At 33.4% G+C, this 20,736-nt stretch overlaps 2 protein-coding genes across 14 annotated transcripts in view; both read left to right on the top strand.

Annotated features, from left to right (window-relative positions):
• The window catches only part of LOC148617276 (uncharacterized), an 85,488-nt gene extending 76,879 nt beyond the window's left edge, over positions 1 to 8,609 (top strand). For 6 of the 13 annotated variants that reach the window (XM_088584830.1, XM_088584829.1, XM_088584841.1 and 3 more), the window contains 5 exons: positions 174 to 276; positions 2,104 to 2,286; positions 2,643 to 2,720; positions 4,928 to 5,017; positions 6,828 to 8,609. In XM_088584830.1, coding sequence (XP_088440956.1) covers positions 174 to 276; positions 2,104 to 2,286; positions 2,643 to 2,720; positions 4,928 to 5,017; positions 6,828 to 6,935 — 562 coding nt within the window. In that variant the 3' untranslated portion in view covers positions 6,936 to 8,609. Of the gene's footprint in view, positions 1 to 173; positions 277 to 2,103; positions 2,287 to 2,642; positions 2,721 to 3,565; positions 3,596 to 4,927; positions 5,018 to 5,520; positions 5,545 to 6,827 lie in introns of all 13 variants that reach the window. The other 7 variants (XM_088584832.1, XM_088584834.1, XM_088584835.1 and 4 more) reach the window with 5 other exon arrangements.
• Positions 8,610 to 13,182: 4,573 nt separating this feature from the next.
• Positions 13,183 to 19,959, top strand: LOC148617275 (tetratricopeptide repeat protein 22-like). The gene is made up of 2 exons (XM_088584814.1): positions 13,183 to 13,247; positions 17,285 to 19,959. The coding sequence occupies exons 1-2, from the start codon at positions 13,241 to 13,243 to the stop codon at positions 19,672 to 19,674; spliced, it is 2,397 nt and encodes a 798-aa protein (XP_088440940.1). The 5' UTR covers positions 13,183 to 13,240; the 3' UTR covers positions 19,675 to 19,959.
• The last annotated feature ends 777 nt before the right edge of the window (positions 19,960 to 20,736 follow it).

Below are 20,736 nucleotides of genomic sequence, written 5' to 3'. Positions count from 1 at the left end.
ACTAACTTTAAAAGTACCCATATCATGATGAATGTATGCAAAAAAATTTACTGATTCACAGGTTTATGATTAAATTACTATAAACTTGGATTATCTCTCTTAGAATGTAAATGATTCTATTTGTCTACCACTACAATGTTTCTTTCAGTTCATTTGTTTCATTTTTATTTCAGGTGTGACCAGGACCATGAGTTGAAATCTAAGGTAGCAACAATTGAAGACCTTCACAGCCGACTGAAGATTAATGTTGACAATATTCAACAATTGAATCAACAGGTATGGATATTTCTTCATGAAGCTTACTTTATGTTTGAAAGATGACATGTAAAGCATTTGGGAAAAAATGTTAGTTTTACTGTACATAACTTTTTTTTATAGTGTTTATTTTATTTTCAGTTTTTACTTTTTTTTAATAGAACAAAATGGTCATGCACACCTTGGTAGTTAAAAATTTGTGCAAAACTCTTTTAAAAAAAATATGGGAAAAAGACAACTACTGTAATAGTGGAAATTTTCATGTGGGGGTTATTTTCGCAACTTTCGCGATCAAAAAATATTCGTGAAAATATCCCCCACGCGAATTATTTGGAATTTCTATGTATTATTTCAGGTCTTGAGTGAACACCGACAATATGTCCATTATTATTTTGGGTGTCCTAGTTTGGTTATTTTCATTGATTATGCAGGTTTATATGTTCAATTAATAGAACGTTGTTTCATTTGTAAGTTGAAAGACATGTAATTTAATTTCATGTATCAATTTTATTACAATTTACAGCAACAAATCAAAATATTATTAAGGATGCATGTCAATTGTCAAAATATCGCTGTTTACAACATTCAGAAACTTTCATTGGGCATGTGCAGAATAAGAGGTTCACATGGGAGTCCAATGGCCTCAAACGATCGCTGAATATATTCAGTTTCTTTTTCAAACTTCTCGTGACATTTAATAACCCATTTTGTGTGTAGCGGCTTTACAACGGATGTTCGTAAGTCAATTTTCATGTGTTTGCGTTCTTCACCGGATTTTCTATCCTTCAACATTTTAGCAAACTCATCGGTGTACCAAAGTTGAAATTGTTTTTCAATGTCATCTTTGTATCGTTTGTTGATCGTTTGATCGAGAGGCTGCAGTTGGTCAGTACAACTTGCAGGCACAAAAACATAACGAATTCCCGACTTTCTCAACAGTGATAGTAATGTTTCACTTCTGTGTGCCTTGAAAACATCAAATATGGCCAAAGCTGTTTGGTCGTGTTTAGTCACAGGTAAAGACTCTCTAACCGACTCGACGTACGGAATTATGACTTTTTTAGTGAAGCGAACCATCGTTTCTTCTGTACTCCAATGAGATTCAGTATGAGTTACATCCCAATCCTCCGGGAATGTGACTTTCGGAGGCAAGCATCGGTTTTACTGGGATATATCAACTGCGGCGGCAGTAGTCGGCCTGATTTAGTTACGGATAATAAAGCAGTTATTTGTCTTTTGTCACCTAATCCAACCATTTTCACTTGTTTAGAACCCTTTAAATCCATTGTCCATTCACTTGTTGGTACAACGTTGAGACCTGAAATTTAATTAACGGTCAATGAAATTCTAATCACTGACATGTTTACTGTTATAAAAACATACACCGGGATAGGTGACACTTCAAACAGCTGATTAGAGGGATTAACAATGAAACCAATCACCTGTAAACATTTGACAATAGTTAGGTATCAGAGAGTGAGCTAGATCAGCGTGTGACAATGTTTTAATAGTATTTTGACAGATGAACACAAATTATTGCAACAGAAAATTTTCATTGATTTGCTTTGCCATTTTGTTTAAATATTGTTTAAATTGATCAGTTGCAAGAAGACCTACTGGGTAGAACAAACCAAATAATTATATTAGCTTAAAATTGCTTTTAATAAGACTGGTTTTACTGTATTCCAAGTCTCATTTTATACCTTTCACTGCTAAAATATGAATTACATATTATTTGTTCTTCATACTTCCACTAAAGTTTATTTGCTACAATCTGTTTCCACATTAATTACCATGTTTCGATTTTTTTAATTTTGTAATTTAATGATTTATTCTTTACTGTTACAGCTGGGATCATTGCAGAAAGAAAACCAAAGATTACGTAATGACCTAGATAGAGAAATTCATGCTCGCCAAACTTTAGAACTTCAAGTTGAAAGTAAAGAACAAACTATAAATAGCCTCAAATCTCAAATGGAGGCTCGACGGCATTTACTTATCGAACATTCATCACCCCTCAAAGAGAAACCAGTAAGTTGATATCTGAGTTGTCTTTTTACACATATTAGATTTTGTTTGTTTCCCATATTTTATGCCTTTTTTTTTTTGCGGCCGCTGAATTTCTGACTGTTTTTATTTGGCTTTTGGTGTTGTATTTATAGTAGTTTTGAAAACTAAGAGCTTGTTTTTAATTTCATTTAATTCAATTTCATTGCACGTTAGTTTTCAAATATGTGTTACATATTGATCGTACAAAATAGTTGTTATAATTTCAATTCAGTGTAAAGGAACCTGTACTAACTGTTGAACAGCTATCCTTGCTATTCAATTGGACAATAGTGATTTTATATTAAATACGTTTTGAATGGCAATTTTCTATGAAACAGAGAAGGAAAGAAAAACTAGGTCACCAACGGTCGCCTTCTTGCCCATGTGCTACTCCAGCAGTACCTGGTGCCCCTCTAGTAAGCTTTGAGTGAAATTAATCACTAACGTTTTTAAGGAAAATTGGGGAATTTAAGATTTACAGTGTTTTTCTCTATTTGTTATTTGGTGTAGGAAAAATTAAGCTTATTTTCATTTTCATCATCATTTTAATTAGAAGCTTGTTGTTTTAAACTTAATGATGAACAAATCTCTTTATGCAGTTTTTAATTTGTAAATTGACTTGTGTAGTTTTAACATATTAAATTTGTGCTTTATTTCAAATTAATGATTTATAGTGCTAGTAACATTCCTAATCCCTTGTTTGTTTTGTCCTTTAAGACAGATAGTACCTTTTTACATTTGTTTTTTACATTAGTTCACCAGATTTTAATTGTTTTCAAAATTTTGCCATGTTGAAATGTATTGTTGATTAAGTACCTTACACAAACTAATGTTTGACTTGTGTGTATTTAAAACTATTTTCCACATTGTACTAATGATTTTTGAAGGAGTGTACCGGTATGTAATAAAATTTTGGGCATTCAGTGTTAACCAACCCCCTTTGTAGCCTGTTCATGCAGGAATTTCAACAAAATTAAGGAGTGCCAATTATAATTGGATAGACTTGGTAGCTTACATCCAACTAAATCCTGTCTTCATAAGTAAAGTGCGGTGATTTCTCATTACAGTCAGTGCCTTAAGCCATTAGCCGTAAGTAAGAGTCACTAAAAAATTGATTCAAGCAAATGGAATTTCAGTGGAAATGCTTTGTTATAATGGAATGTTGTTAAAATTTAGGATTCAGGCTAATGGCTGAAAAAAGTTTTTAGCACAGACTATCATTAGGGTTTAGATAGTTGTTAAATAGGAATGAATATTTCAGATGCGTGTTACTGATGTTGATATTGATAAGGTAACAAGGGACACAACTCTGTGTAATCCCAGACTCTACATAACTATAGCTTAGGCCATTCAAAGTTGATTTTTTGGTTCTTAGGCCATTTTTTGTGAAAACTTTCAAGGGAATAAGTCTTTTCCCGTCAACTTGACTGGACCAGAAAGTGATGAGAGTGGTTTTAAAAATGATGAGGGGAGTACTTTTTGTATTTTAATTTACTGAATTGGTTATAAAAGTGAGGCATCATGAAAACAAATTGGGGAGGGGGCTCAGAACCAAGAATCATTTTATATGGCCTTATAGAATAGGAACTGAAATATTTTCACTGTGCAAATTCATAATGCACTTTCTATATTCAATGTTGTGTAAAATTATGCTTTAAATACTTCTTGTTTTATCTTTTTTTCAGTAGATTTTTTTGTCTTTATTTGCTTAACAAATTGTGTAGCATTTAGTGGAGATGTATTCCATCTTGTTAATATTTCTACCTATAAGGCGGTCTAGTGGTGTTGGAAATATCTCTTTATTGAATTATATCCTATATTTTATATGTTATAAATGTGAAGCTTCAATTATGAACAGTATTTTATTCAATATATTGGTAGTACTAAGGCAATACATTTACTTTGCCAAAAAAAAATCAAATTTATGTTTACAAGCTTGAGAAACAGTCAGATTGTGATGGTTTCCCAAACGGTTTTGACTGTTTTATAGCAGGTATAAATGAATTAAAAAATTTTCTGGCAATGTTCGTGTACTGGTTTTATCCTGCAACTGTATTTTATAGAGAGAAGTCAGAAATGTACATACCGGCAGATAAAAAATCATATCATTTTATTCCATTTCTTGAACACACACATTAAAAAAACCTTAACCTGATTACTTAGTTTCTGCTTTAGGTCTTGTGTGAAAATTTAAAAAATGGTAAACAAGATTTTATTATTTTGATTATACCACAATGATTTATTTGACAGAGTGATTTGTATACATGTAATAGAAAATCTAGTTGCAAGATAAAAACTAAATGATACAACTGTAGTTTGATTTCAGATATGTTGTATTGTGTTCATGTTCTTTTCTGTACATTTAAATTTTTTAATGACCAACTGAAGTTACCACTCTTAACACTCTAAAAGGTCTTTTTTTACTTGCAAATACACCAATTTTATTTTCTATGATTACATTTTCACCTATTTTTTCAAATAATCATGAATTGTTTTTTGTTTGTATCACAATAAACCTATATTACATGTACACTTTGTAGGCCACAAAGAAATAGTACTCTGCACTATAAGCCTCTTACAACTGTCACAAACTGAAGAATAACTTTTTTTTCCATTTTTTCAGCAAAAAGCCTACAGTCAAGGACTAGAAGATGCTGGTGTCTCAGACCCTCAAGCCCTAGATAAAAACTACTGGATACAGAGAGTAGGGGAGGTAATTGTCAATTTAATTATTTATAACTTTAAAGATTGTGTTGGTTTTTTTTTTTTTGTTACATTTTCTTTGGAGAGAGTAGAGAATTAAGTTTTTTGTGGCTAAGAAAGTGAAGAATAATGAAAAATATGAAATTAGCGGATGTGGTATGATTGCCATGTATTCTTTCAAAGAGGTAACAGAAGGATTATGGGAGTGACTTGATTTTTGCATGGTATTGTTCACTTGACCTCTTAGCTAAACTTCCTAGAGGCAATGCTAGGCTTGACAGAAGTTGGGAAAGAAACAAAACTAAATCAGATAATAATTTTAAGATACAGTAAAATCTATCTAAACTGTACCCCTTTCTGACTCAAAAATTTGTTCGGTTAAAGCAGGTTGGCCTCAATGTGTGACACAGTGTGGATATTTTTTGACTATGTGATAGTGTAAAGGAATATCTTGAATTCCTATAATTCATATACTGGTTTATCTACTGACAGAAACTTTCCTTTTTGAAACAGAGATACTCCAGCAGTTTTAATTAGGTTTGTGAAGGCAGTTGTGTATGTCGAACAGGGAAATAAGTGCTTTATAGACAGATTGTAAATGTTATCTAATACAACTAATATGTTTGTATATGGCAGTTTTTCAATTAACAATCCATGCTCAACTTAAAAAACTGAATTAAGTGTCTATCATAAAATCATGTAGAGTGTTATGAATTTCAGTTTGTTGTGATCTATAGACATTTTTTGCAATAAACAGCCAAATTATAGGGTTCAGATTATAGGAGATCAGAGTTTAAAATGTGGGCTATTTTAGGACATTGAAAGTGGGGAAGGGGATAATTATTATGAGGGGTCATGATGTAGCAAGCAGAACTGGAAGTAAATGGAAAGGATTTTAAAAATTTTATTATTATTTCATTGCATTGTTTTTACTGGATAATGATTTAGGGAGGGGGTGGTACTACTACCCCTTGTCAATCCCAGGATACTACATATACAATTAAAATAATATCCTAATTAAATACTAAATATATTAAATATTAAATGTAATTATATATGAAAATCATTAATACATGTATTAACAAGATATACTTATTCTCATCCTTAAATGCATGAAATATCAGCCAAAATATGTTAGACAATAATCAGTCCATCAATCATATTCTGAATACATGATTCTGATCCTTAAGGAGGTAGACCTAGGGTAAGGGACATAACTTTTAATCAGTGAAATGTTTGTATCATATTCAATTTCCCCAAAGCCTATCAAGCTTTCATTTGAAACAGAATGAAACCAGTGCAATTTTACTTCGATGCTTACATAAGATTGATGTAAAATGCTGAATACAAACATTCCAATTATTTGTAAGGGTTGTGTCATTTACCCTAGGTCTATTCAAATGAGATTGTTTTATAACTGTTATTATGTACCAACTCAGCTTTAATCAAGGAAGGAGTCTTAACTTTTGTTCAGTGGTTGGTTTTTGTGAATGATACATTTCAGTTCGAGTGATAGATGTTGACATAATGTGATATAGGTTTATGTTTGATTTGCCATTGTTTCTATAATGTGAATTATATTTCTATCAATTTGAAGTATCTTTCCTGGAAGTAAATGTGTCAAATCAATTTCAATCATAAAATAACTTTTTCATATTGAAACTGTATATTTATTAGTTTTCCAATGTTTATCAAAGTTTCCAAAGACAGTTTACAAACATATAGTCAATGGGTAACACAAGTGTTGAAATTTGGTGGAAATAGAGTAAGTCCAAAAGGGGAATACACATTGACAATCCATCTTTTTTTCTCTTTTTCAGTTGTCAATCCAGCTTCAGCAAAGTAGTGAATATTGGGCCGACAAGGTGCGAGATTTATCTGGACAGCTAGAGAAAACCCGTATATCTAGTCCAATACGTCCACGATAGTCCATCCATCAATAGCATTCTGTCCACATTCCATCAAAAACAATTTATGTTCTGTAACTCTTAAAATGTTATACACTGAAGTGCTGAAAGCCGTCCAAATTTTTATTTATTTACTGTAGTAAATTCTTATATTTATATATTTATTGTCAATATTGTTTAATGTATTTTCACTGACAAATTTTTGTTGTTGATATGTCCAATTTTAATTTTACATTCTGATATTTTACTGGAACTTGTTTGCAATTTCAGAAATAATGTTACTTTTTTATAATAATCATGATGAAAAAAATTCAATAAGTACATTTACAGAATAGATTTTTTATGATAAAAAGACAGATTTTAAGGATAAATTGATGATTTTATTTTGTGATGAAAAGACAGATTTTTTCAGGGTATAAACCATAGAGGATAACTGGTTTTTTTATGAGAACACCCTGCAGAATCTTTGCTTATGTAGTCATAGAAACCTGTAAACAGAATGAAAAGAAAACATAACAAAATATCTCCCATCCAGTATTTTGTGAAATGGCAGCTACCATAAATCACATGATATAATGCCATTATTATTTTTCAGTATAGAAAATAATCCTAACAAATCTATCTATGAAATTTTTTCATAAATTTACTCTTGAAATCCTTTTTTTTTACACCCAACCAGTATTTTAAAGAAGATGTTGGTTTTGCTTTATGAATCTTGAATTTATATTTTGCATTTCTTGCTTTTTAACAGTATAGGCTATTTTTATCTTAATAAATCCTTTTTTCTTTAATTTATTACTTTCAATATTTTTTTGCTTATTATTATCTTTCTATCCTTGGAAAAAATGATTTTTATACTAGAAAGAGCATGCATAGTCTTGATTTGTTTTATTGTTAATTTTGCCACTTCAAAATCCTTTGTTCCTTTGAATGACATCCTTTTCTTGTTGGACTCAATAGGTTTGACATCAATTAGATGCACATGGAACAAATTTCAGATTTAATCCAAGAAACCACAGCTTTTTGACTTTTTTGATTTATTCAATGTAACTTAAGGACTATAGGTGTATTATAAAGATCTGTAGATGTTGATTTGATTGGCCCATTAGATTATGAATCCTATTTTATGTGAGAAGTTATAGTGATAATCATATAATTGTTGTGTATTTTTTGGAATAGAAGGTTGTTTAGGTGCTAATATTGTCATAATTCACCAGTATTTTACACCTTAGATGTTTTGACCTTCATTTTGATATTAAGGTCACAGGAAGTTGGTGTGGACATGTGAAATTGTTAATCACAAGGTGACCTTGAACTTGAACAATTTTCAGATTGATCAAAGCTTTTGAATTACTATTTTTAAAATCATAGTATTTTTAATACTTATGGTTGCTATCTGATTTCAATTTAGTTAATTACTGCTCCAAAATGACTTTAGGTTACTTTAAAGGTCAAAGGTTATAAATTTTATATGTGTACACTGATTGGTCTGTGACTGATTATCAAAACCATTGAAGCTGTTATCTGTGATCTGTATGTGGTAGCCATGCCTACCCATACCTTATATGGTATAGATTTGTAGACCATGTGATTAGATGTATGGATCTATAAATAGATTTCTAGTGTGTGACATTGTGTCTCATATATTTGTTTTATATTGGTAATTAAATCTGGCTAGATCCAGCAAAACTTAAAGCAGACTTTTGTATTTCTAATAGTACTGCAGGTCTGTAGTATTACCAGAAAAAAGATTTGGGCTTTGAGTTATTCATAGGTGGATCCAGTGGAGGGCACTTCCCCATATACTTGAACAGTGTTTGTTTATGTAGAAATAATCTGAAAATCACTGGAGCAGCCCCCCTTAGACCAGTCAGTCCCCCACTCCCTTTTCAGAATACTGTTATCCAAGTACTATGAGAGTTTCTTGGACCATTTGTATGCAGGACTTTGAAGTTACATAGCAGTTTCTGGATCCATTTCATACATTAATACTCTGCCTTTCTAAGTTATAGGTCATTTTTATAGGTTCTATAAGGTTATAGCAGTAATCAAAAGAATGTAACCCAGGGACAAAGACCAGACATGGAAAACAGACATACACAACAAAGAACATAAAGTAACTAAAATCATACATACAAAGTAACAAAAGTAAATGAGCACCTCGGACTACACTAAAAACTTGTTAGCATGGACCAGGTGCACCGGTAGGGTAAACGTCCTCTGTTTTTCAAGAAACACACGCCGAGTTGCTCATAAAATGTCAAGTCCGGGGTAGACAAACGAGGGAAGGAAAACAATCACACGTTGAATAAATCAGTTTTCATAGCGCAGATGCACACACCATAACGATCCACGAGTTCATGATGACGACCATAAAACTTCTTTAGTGATGACTTCAATCTTGTAGCAACAGAAGCCTATTTGTCAGATTTCAAGCGCGATACAAAAAGTCTGCGTAGTTTCGGCAATCTCTGGCATAACGTATGAGTTATGATATGAACACTCCATGCGCAGGTGCTGAAGGGATGTTGCTACAGATGAAAGGAAAGTTGACAATTCTGAATGAAAAGTCATCACGTTTGTGGTAAAGTTTGGTCAATAGTTTCCTTTAGTAACATCGATTTTTAAGTGTAGGTCAAGATATGAGTCTGACTTCACAGTGTCTGTAGTATCATTTATTTCAAGCTCTTTGGGGTAGATGCGATGTATCAAATTCCCGAAATTAGGATTGTTTAAAGGTAACACGTCATCTATATAGCATCCGTGAATTAATGTCCTGTCATCATTTTTTATCAGAAAAGAATTTTTAAGATTTACTCTAGTTCTTTAAAATAATAGATTGGAATCTTTACATGGCTAGGCCCTTATCAAGTACAAAAAGACAATAATCTCCAATAGTCCTATGAAAAATGATTATTTTTATAAAAACAAAACAAAAAAGGTATTTTTCTATTGAAGAATAATTCATCTCGAGTTCTTAAAAAGATCTTGAAAAATATGTCTAAAGATTTTTGTTGTTTGGGACTGCCGCAAATTCTCAAAAACATCTATTTCCATATCTGTCATAAACATGCTTCCATATGTCTTAAAACATATGAAAATCTGTTGCAGTTCTTCCTGTGTAGAACGCTGGTCAGAGTTCACGGGTACTACACAAACATTATATGAGCAACTCGGCGGGTGTTTCTAGAAAGGCAGAGGACGCTTACCCTACCGGTGCACCTGGTCCATGCTCCCAGTTTTTAGTGGAGTCCGAGTTGCTCATTTACTTTTGTTGCTTTGTATGTGTGATTTTGGTTGCTTTGTGTTCTTTGTTGTGTATGTCTGTTTTCCATATCTGGTCTTTGTCCCTGGATTGCATTCTTTTGATTACCGCTATAACCTTGGTTCCCTTGATTACTCTTACAAGGATCTGCTGTGTGATGTTTTAACTAACAAACTCAAAGTGAACAAGAAACAGGCAGATCTTGTTGTATGGTCATCATGGTCTAAGAAACAGCAGATTCCCTAGCTGACCGATCAATAATACATGTAGAAATTGTTATATACGGAGAAATATCTTGAAAAAATAATTCTGGATCCAACTACTATTAAATGGATGATGCAATATTTTGAATAGAAAACCCATCTAATACGGTTTTCATTGATTTTGATTTGAGGGGCCGTGTGCCATTTCTCACATTCCAGCTGAAATTTTTACTAATAATGTAAAGGAATGGCCCTTTGAAATTCTGCGGATCTATTATAACGACCAAAATCTAAAAACTTCAATCCCCGTCGACGAGTTTGTTTTAAAAAAAAAAATTTGGCCCATTATGAACTTGAAGTTAAACAGTTAAGTTTTAACTTAATAACCATTTTTAACAAACAGTAGCAATTTTCATTTTCAACGTCATTTCAAAGGGCTAATTAGTATGGTGAAATGTAATGCCCGTCAAATTTATCCCCACTTAAACCGCGTGTAATCCCCCCCACCCCCCAAAAAAATAAATAAATAAAAAATAAAAGTCCCATTATTCATTTTTTTAAAGCGTGACACAACAAAATTGAAATGCATTTCGTGTACATTCCAGAGACTTTTGAATAGAGAAACTTAAGGGGACAAATAACATCCCATGTACAATTTCTAATGTCAGAAACTTGAATTAAGGAGGTAGACCTAGGGTAAGGGGCATAACTAATGAAATCAGTGATATGTTTGTATCATATTTAATTTCACCAAAGCCTCTCAAGCTTTTAAATGTTAAATGCTGAATACAAACATTCCAATGATTTTTAAGAGTAGTGTCCCTTACCCTAGGTCTACTTCCTTAAGCCAGCACTCCACAGTTTAGTTTAGTTTCGCACTTTTGGCTAGGATAAAAATGACATATAGAATTTTAGTTATTTTGAAGGAAATTTGCTATTTCTAAACCTGATTTTATCAACTTTTTCAAATGGTATACATGTATTCTCATTATTTTGTATACTTGCAGTTGGAAATTAGGCATTTTGTATATAAATGTATTTTGAAACTAGTTTACACTAAAAATATTTACTGTACCATGTACTACAATCTTTTCTTAATTTTATTGCGATTTAAACTAATGACCTTTATTGTATCTTTTCCGACACCAATAATGAAACCAAACTTTTTGAATGCATGTCTATAAGATTAGCTAATGTATATGCTATGTTTCTATTTGTGTGTATGTGTGTTTATGAAATATGGAATCGTTGGACTAATGAAAGAGCAATCAAGGGAACCAAGATTCTAGCGTAAAGCAAACGAATGTTATCCAGGGACGAAGACCAGACATGGAAAATAGACACACACATGAAAAACATAAAATAACCAAAATAATATATACAAAGTAACAAAAGTAAATTAGCGACTTGGACTCAACTAAAAACTGAGAGCATGGACCTGGTGCACCGGTATGGTAAGCGTCCTCTTCTTTACTAGAAACACCCACCGTAAAAAGTCAATCACAGGATAGACAAAAGAGAAGAGGAAAACTATGACACGATGAACAAATCAGTTTTCATGGTGCAGATGGATACACCATAAATATCCTCAAGTTCACGATAAAGACAATAAATCTTCTGCAGTGATGACTTCAATCTTGTTGTAACATAACCCTGTTCCAGAAGCCTAAATATAAGAAGTCTAGCGCGATACAAAAGTCTACGTAGTTACGGCAAGCTCTGGCATAACGTATGAGTTGTGATATGAACTTTGGAATGAAACGTCATCGCGTTTGTCGTATAGGTTGGTCAATAGTTTTCCTTTATCATTGATTTCTAATTGTAGGTCAAGATATGAGGCTGACTTCAAAGTGTCTGTAGTACCCTTTATCTCATATTCTTTGGGGTAGATGCGATGTATCAAATCCCCGAAACTAAAATTGTTTAACGATGATACATAATATAATATATAGAGCGGAAGCTGAGATTAAAGGATCTAGCTTAATGTTTCTTCTTTTGGATCAGATTAGTTGTAAAGTCAGCCTCACAAGAGAGGAGGAATAGGTCAGCAAGTCGAGGAGCACAATTTGTTTCCAATGGAATGCCGACCGCTTGTTGAAAAAACTCGTCCACCACACTGGACAGATATGTTTTCATTAAAAAAAATACCAGCATTTTGAAAACATCTTCGGTATATTACGAAGATGATTTGGAATTAGCTTTTACAAAGTAAGAGATTATTTATCTTTAATCGTTCTCATTCTAAACATGAACTCTCGAACTAACGAACCTACTAGTACAAACGATTTCTACTTGGATCCAACATTACTGGTTAGATATGGTCAACATGAAACATGTTTTTGTTCTAAACTCCAATAAATACATATCTATCATAGAACTCAAAAGCAACAGTCTGTGAAACATAGTCAAGTTGTAAAGTGAAGGAAACAGTAGGAATGCCGAAGTGAACGTCTTTCTTGACTTAGTCTTTTTTTGCACTTTGATTTTACACATTACCGGTCGTATGATAATATATCCAAAGCGTTCACACATGCATTGACTTTTATATTTCCTGAACATTGTGTGCCCCCTATTTTATAAAATCCTCTTTATTTATAATTCGTCCGCTTGAAATCGGTATGAAAACCATTTTATTAAGATTTTTAAGATATTCAATAATTTAATTTTTACTAAAGGTCTCACAAGAGGCATGATCAAGATAGTAAAACAATATAAAATCTAAAATCAACAAAATTAAAAGCAAAACGAAATTACGGAAACCATTCTCTATGACTTTAATTATCTCCCTTTATTCCAAAAAACCGGAAGAAAGAAGATTCAAGCTTGACTTTTTCTATTTTAAGACAGGGGAACAAAATATGAAAGGTATTTTTGATAAATTTTCAGCCAGTATCTCTGCATACAAGTGCAAGCTTTATTGTGGTCTTATTTAAGTTAAAAATGCATTATATAAATCATGGTAGTGTATATACAGGGGCGGGTCCAGGTAAGGGCGTAATGGGCGTACGCCCCCCCTTTAAAAAAAAAAAAAAAAAAAAAAAAAACTATCGTTATAATCTGCTAGTATTGTATTGAATGATGGCAATTTATCATATTCATTAATTAAACACATACTCTGATTTCTTTTTATACTGATTCCCCAATTTGATGGGTCATCATCAACCGTAAAATTTCGTTTCTCGGAGTCCGGCGTGTTCGACTCTGCGATTAGTATCCATTGTTGTTGATGTGATAAAGAATTCGCAAAGATGTCGATGTCAAAAACAAAAGGTCAAAAGACCTTAAAATCGTATCAAGGTGTCTTGGACACCTTTTTTAAACAACCAAAACGGTAAGTAAATCAGTATAATACATGAATTTTGGTTGTTTTGTGTGACACTAACTCGGCATAAAAAATGTCACACCCTGACACTTTAACTATAAAATATACATGCTCCAAGTCAGGAACCGTTACATTAGTGCAATTCTCTATTATTTTATGTTTTTAAGCCAAAAAAGGTCCAAAAATTTTTTATTCTACGCCCCCCCTTTCAAATATCCTGGACACGCCCCTGGCCTATTACCCTGTCATTGTACTTAGTTTGCATTGTAAGTTTATAAAATCAATCCAAATGCAATAACTAGCTTTTGGTTATTTAGATTCCTTATTTTTACCGTTCCGGACAAACTTTCGTTTTATTCCTACGTGTACTATCCGACTACGACTGATGGTACTATCAGACGACGACTGAATCTACTATTTGATCTTACCATTGCAGACAAACTTTCTTTTTTCCCATGTGTATTATCTGACCACGATTGACCCAATCATTTGATCTTGCTTTATTGATGACAATATGTTGCGTTCGTTTGAGATACATTAAAGCTAAACCGATCAAAATTAAACATCAACAAAAAATATTTTATTCTACGCCCCCCCTTTCAAATATCCTGGACACGCCCCTGATATAATCGAAATGTTTTTACCACGGGGGAGGGGGTGGGGGTAACTTAACTGGTAAATAAAAAGGGTACAGGTGTGCGGCCCCCGAAATTTTTACCCACCCCATTCATATATATTCTGACTATAAAAAACCGACACTCATTCATATATATGTGTATTACATTTATGTAACCCATTCATTTATATATGCATGGTGTTTATCATAACGTCTAACGATGCTGATCAGAACATTTCACATTGTATCGGAAGACATTATCATGTCCGAGCCACTTGGATCCCTTCCTGCTTATCAGTCAAGTGTTAATCTTTATTTACTATGGTGATTTTCAGGACGATTCAATTGATGTCAAATCAATTACCATGTGTAAATATAAATAGGCTATAATTTGTAAATTTTAACCCCAATCACATATACTGCAACTAAATTCCTACCCTTTTCATATATTAGTAATCATAAAAAGCAGACCGATATTGGCCGCACATCTGTACCTACCCATTGTACTTAACTTACCCCCACCTCCCCGTGGTGTTTGTCGGTTTGCCGCGTGGTGTTTCCTCCTTCTTGGGTCAAGATTTTTTACCTTTTACGATCTTTCTCTTTCTAAAGCAAATGATACGTAGGATGATGTACTGCATTATGCCAAAAATACAGAACTTTAGCTCGCAGTGCATATTAAACTTGCTATCGGGATTTACTGTATGAATGGCAAGCCGAAGTGGACAAAATGCCTATGTACAGATATTTATGAATAATTATAAATATTTAAAATTTAGTTATTTATAAGTATTTATAATTCATTTATTCATATTTATGATTCAATTAAAATATTAATAATTCAATTATGGTAAAAAAATTATAGATGAATTATAAATATTTATAAATAAGCACGTTTGTCCATTTTGGCTTGAATTATATTTATAATTGATTTATTGATTATACATGTAATTGGATTGCAAATATTCATAATTGCCATATTAATAAGTGAATTAATAATATTTATAATTGAGTGATAAATATTATTAAATTATAAATGTTTATAAATGAATTATAAATATTTATTCGATTATAATAAATAGGCATTTTTTGTCCACTTTAGCTGGCCATATTTATACATTATTTTAATAATATTATGTACATATTTATAGCATCCATGCATGTTCTCTTTATGGAGTATAGTTTTCCCCACATTGCTGAGTCAATGAATTCGGGGCTCCTTTGTCTTTTTTTTTTTGGGATGATTGTAGGTATACAGACTATAGTATAGACGGGCAACACACCATGAAATGATTTAAAAATAACATCCCTCCTAATTCCACAAAAAAAAATCAAAATTATCATTACATTTATTTATGGAAATAGTCCGAATTTCCCCTGACTCTTTAACCCTCCTTTTTTTATTTGGATATTGATATGCCCGAAATGACAATATGTAATTATTTTTTAAGTTTCTGTGCAGATTTCAGTCGTGTATAATGAGTTACGGATGATGTGTTCCCACATCAGGGAATGAAAAAAATACTGCATGTTTGATGATCCTAAAAAAAAATAGGTCAAAATCTGAAATATAAGGTGCACATATTCAAAAGTAAGGAAAGGTTTATGAAAGTTTCATTAACTCCAATTCAGAGGTGTAGGAGGAGGAGTAACGTATAAACATATCGTTTAAATATTTCAAAGAGGAGCTTACAAAGAAAGAAATTGCCGTTCGTTGAAGACCCATGGGTCACCTTCAGCTATATTTTTCATCCCGGTTAGAGCGTTGTCTCTATGACATATTCACCATTTCCATTCTCATTATTCTATAATAAGGGAGTTTTTACGTGTTACAAAATATCTTTATAAATGTATGCTGCTCAGTCTCTTCCTGAATATATATATGTAGTATTACAAACATAATTTAACCAACCCGCTCCACTATCAGTCCAGCCCCACATCAGAATAACACATATTTAAGTTCATTAATTAATGCGTGCAATTCTTAATCAATCTTATTTTTAATGTTGTTCCTTCATGGCCATGATTTACTAATCCATGGCCACTACCTAAAAATTGTGTCCACGGATTATATATTTTTTCTCGCGTTATTGGACACCAATAAGCTTTCATACCAAAGTTGTTTTAGAATCCCGTATAATTTGACACTGTTTTGTAGTTGATAATATTCCTGTATCCATAGGACTTATTACTTTATTACTTTAATACATAAATCCACCCAACAGAACATAAGTTGTAAATGCCTCAGCTTCAGTGAGGTCAAAATATTTCTGTACTTAGCAATTCAATTACACGTTTAACGCGTGTGTACATCTGTACTAATATTTTGCAACTCAACGAGGTTTCGATCATCGCAGATCTGTAAAACAAAACATAAAAAGCTGAAACTTTCCGACAGACAGACTGACAGGTTTGTCTGTCTAGAAAACTCATAGGTTAAAATACTTGGCAGGGGTGGATCCAGAGATTATGGAATTGTTTGGATCCAGAAATTATGAAAAGGGGGATCCAGAGGGATTCCGGAATAAAAGGGGGTGCTATAGCTATTTTTTGCACTAAAATAACATTTTCAAATAATAGGGGGCCCACCCATCCCGCACCCATCCCGCACCCCTCTTGATCCACTGTCTGTTGTGGGGAATATGTTAATTCTTTATTATATTTTATTTGTATATACATGTAATTAAAACATTAATCACATGTCTTCACAATCGTGAACGAGAACAAACATGGAACAGAACGTTCTACCATAAAGTTTACTCCTACAGCGTAAGAGGTTGGAAGTAAAAAGCTTGCAAGACAAACTCTAGCATTGCTGGAGTACCATGTATTTGTAAGTGTTAATTTTATACACGTCAAATTATTTTAAAGGTAAATTTGAATAAAACAGTCCCGGTGACGGATGATAGTCCATTCATGATAGTAGGCAGGCTACTCAACACTTCTCATTTCTTTTTTTTTCAGATGTAAACCGACACGAAATGGATGATAAGGCAGAATTCGGGCACTTCTACCTTTCTCTGAACGCATCGCAAGTTCAATCAAGCGCAAAGCTAAGTCACACCATAGCTAAAGTTGAGTCCTTGCTCTTAGACTATGAAGACGGCTTCACAGCGAATGCCATTCGGAATCTCCTTGGTGCTATGCACTTTTATCATAAGTCCCCTGATAAATCTCTTGAACATTTTCACAAGGTTTTAGAAAAAGACGAGTCAAATTTCAATGCAATTTCGAACATAGCATTTGTCTATAAACGTCTAATGAGAAGCAATAAAGCAACTGAGACCATTTCAAAGCTAAATAAAGCTTCTGAAGGGGATAAGAGCGAAGTGAATAAGGCCATTAGGATAGCAGAGGAGGGATTTGCATATCTGTTCGATTGTTACAATAATGATGTGAAGCCACGTTGGAATAAATGCTCGTGTAAGTTTGAAGACGCACTGGATGTTTTAAGAAAGTGTGAAGACGTAGACAGACGTACACAAATAGCGATAAAGTTTTGGGCAATGCAGGGATACCAGAAGCGCTATCAGACAGACATCAGAAATCAAGAAAAACAAATGGAAACATTTGAAAAAGCATTGACGCTCATTGACTACATCAGAAATGCGCTTGAATCTGATGAGAATAGATATTTACTGGATTCTCTTACAATGAAAAACATTCTTGGAGTCTCATTTGCTTATTTGGGAACTTTCTTTTTCAAAGACCCAAACACCAGGTGGAATCATAAGGGTGAAATTGAACATGACAAATCTGTTATTCCTTCAGTCGTTGAAAAACTTGGATTTTTGGAGGAGTTTAAGAATCCAAAGATATGTTTTGAGAAAGCAGTAAAGATCAATGAACAGAACTGTGAAATAAGGATCCGTTTTGCTAACTTTTTAAAAAATATCAAGCAGTCTCCCGAGTCTGCGACAGAGGAAAACCGACAACGACTGAAAGAGTCTTTGGTTCAAGTTGAGAAGTCGTTGGAAATAAACAATACAGAATCAAACTGGTTCGGGAGAACCACGAGAGCTTCAGTTTTCCAAACAAAGTATCGAATTTTTGGCGACAAATCCGATTTGGAAGAAGCAATCAAAGACTGGGAAAAAGCAGACGCATTTAACCATAACTCTTTTACCTACAGTCAATTGGCAGATGCTCATCGCATGATGGCGTTAAAAGATGGTAGCCGAGACGAACTTGACATGACAAAGGATGAATACATCACGAAATCCAGTATTTACTTTTGGAAATCTGTTCAAAGTTTAGGGAGTGGAAAAAATCCCGAAACCCATCGAAGTCATGGCAGGTTTCTTAGATCTCTAGGTGACAAAAGGGAAGCAATAGAGTGCTTCAAACGCGCTATGGAAATTGACACTGCACACAAGCCAACAAAGAGTTTCGAACATCTATTTGAAACTTTTCTTCAAATGTATGAAGAAGAATTGGAGAAAATTGAAGGCGATGATAGAATAAACCTTGAACTACGCATCGATCGTCTTTTGTTTGAAATTGCATTTTGGTTTCGCTTTGCTGTGAAGAGGTATAAACTTTTGGCAAATGACAACATCGTTTCCACAGCTCAACGACCACAAACCATCACCAAAACTCAAAGTGTTATTGAAGGACCGACTAATGTGACACACAGCTTACTTCGCGAAATTGGAACTGTGGGATTACTTAAAAGGCATATACAGGAATTCATACAGAGGTACGAAAAAGGTATGGCCCATCTAGGTGCCTACTTTTCTGGTGTTATGGAAAGTAATTCAACAAGAATTTCAGAAATGATCAAAGAATGTGTCAAAGAAGACAGTATCGATAAATGGACTGAAATAGTGGACAAATGGAAAGAAAGAAGAGCTAGACTGTCAGCAGAAAAGGGAATCTCCTCTTGTCCAACTTGTGGAGGGTTGAGTGCCAAATTATCATACTCAGAGCCTCCTGAAAAGGCAAGAAACGAGAACTGTAAATATGACTTCTATGTTGTTTACCCTGAAAGTCAGAGAGAGTGGGTTTTATATTCCTTGCTTCAGAAACTTGAGGCTCTGTACGGCTTCAAAGGTGCGATTGTAGATAGAGATGCTATACCAGGCAGTAACCTTCTAAACAGTATCACAGATCTGATTCATAACAGTCACAGAGTTCTAGCTATTTTAACGCGTGAGTTTTATCAAGACAGGTGGTGCATGCAGAGTGTAGACCAAGCCGAAACCTTCTCGCTACAAAAGAAAAAAGATAACTTCGTTATTCCGATATTGTTGGAGGCGATGGACGTGCCCGATAGATTTAGCACTATTATTTGCCTAGATGTTGTTGATTACTGTGACTGGGATAAACTTGTGCGCTCAATTGACAGGCGGTAAGACAACGGTGTCTATCTGAATACCATTTGTAACATTCGTGCTGTCCATAGGCAGTTGTTTATATTGGGACACTCTTACAGTGACAATTCAGTGAAATATCGGCACACTCGAATGGCAGGTGGTAATATTTCATGCATTTAGAAAGCACATTTAACTTTCACCACTCACGTATAGCATATTTTTACATTTCCCATTATTTTTCACTAGTGTTGCGAAACATCGTGATTACTTTTGAGTTACATGTAGATTTAAACTTTGAGTTCAAATTAGAGTTATTTTTGCGAGTTGGGCCATGAGTTCGATTTGAAGTTTCTATATATAGAGTATGCAAGTCTCGTTCTAGTTTCATTTTCTTTACCGGAATTTACGACGTAAAAAGTATTGAAAACCGAAGACCGATCTGCATTGTATTGTTTACTTCCGGGTACTTGAAACTTGTATAACAATGCAAAATCTTTCATTTTATTTTTTTTTCTTAATACCTTTATCATGTAGAAATAGATATTTGTTATTTTTTATCGATATTTTTTTACACAAAAGATGTTTTGCCCTCAACACTGAACTCAACGCTCTCTTCATGACAAGTCTCCATGCTTTTGAATGGTAGACTAGGACCCATTCTCGTGAAATCACGGGGTCACATCATACCCTATTGAAGTAAGCCATATTGTTAGAGTGAATTAAGTTGGGAGAATTACTGACCGGATCTATATTTGTTGGCACTGCCATTCATTTGAAAAATATGTATGTTTAGTGGTAGATAAGAATCTCTTTTTTTACATTTTGGGTTGATGGGGAAGAAACCCAAAGTGTAACAGTGCTTCTGCCGAAATGTTCATAAAAATTCTAGGGTAAGCACCAAAAAACGAGAAGATATGGAAACCTTTAACACGCATATTTCTTTTACTTGGCCTAAAACCACCACAAATTCCTGTTCAATTTTAGCCATTACATATAATGATATTGATTTTTATTATTTCTTACACAACCTCATTTTTATTGGTTGATCGATATAAAATTTTATCACAAGGTTTTAAACTACCAAAAAAATGGTTTTTATTG

Source organism: Perna viridis, chromosome 5 (assembly GCF_037379345.1).
Source record: "Perna viridis isolate PV_CMFRI_1.1 ecotype Kerala chromosome 5, ASM3737934v1, whole genome shotgun sequence".
NCBI lineage: Eukaryota > Metazoa > Mollusca > Bivalvia > Mytilida > Mytilidae > Perna > Perna viridis.
The sequence above is the reverse complement of the archived record's forward strand: the minus strand, read 5'-3'. Positions and strand labels throughout refer to the sequence as shown.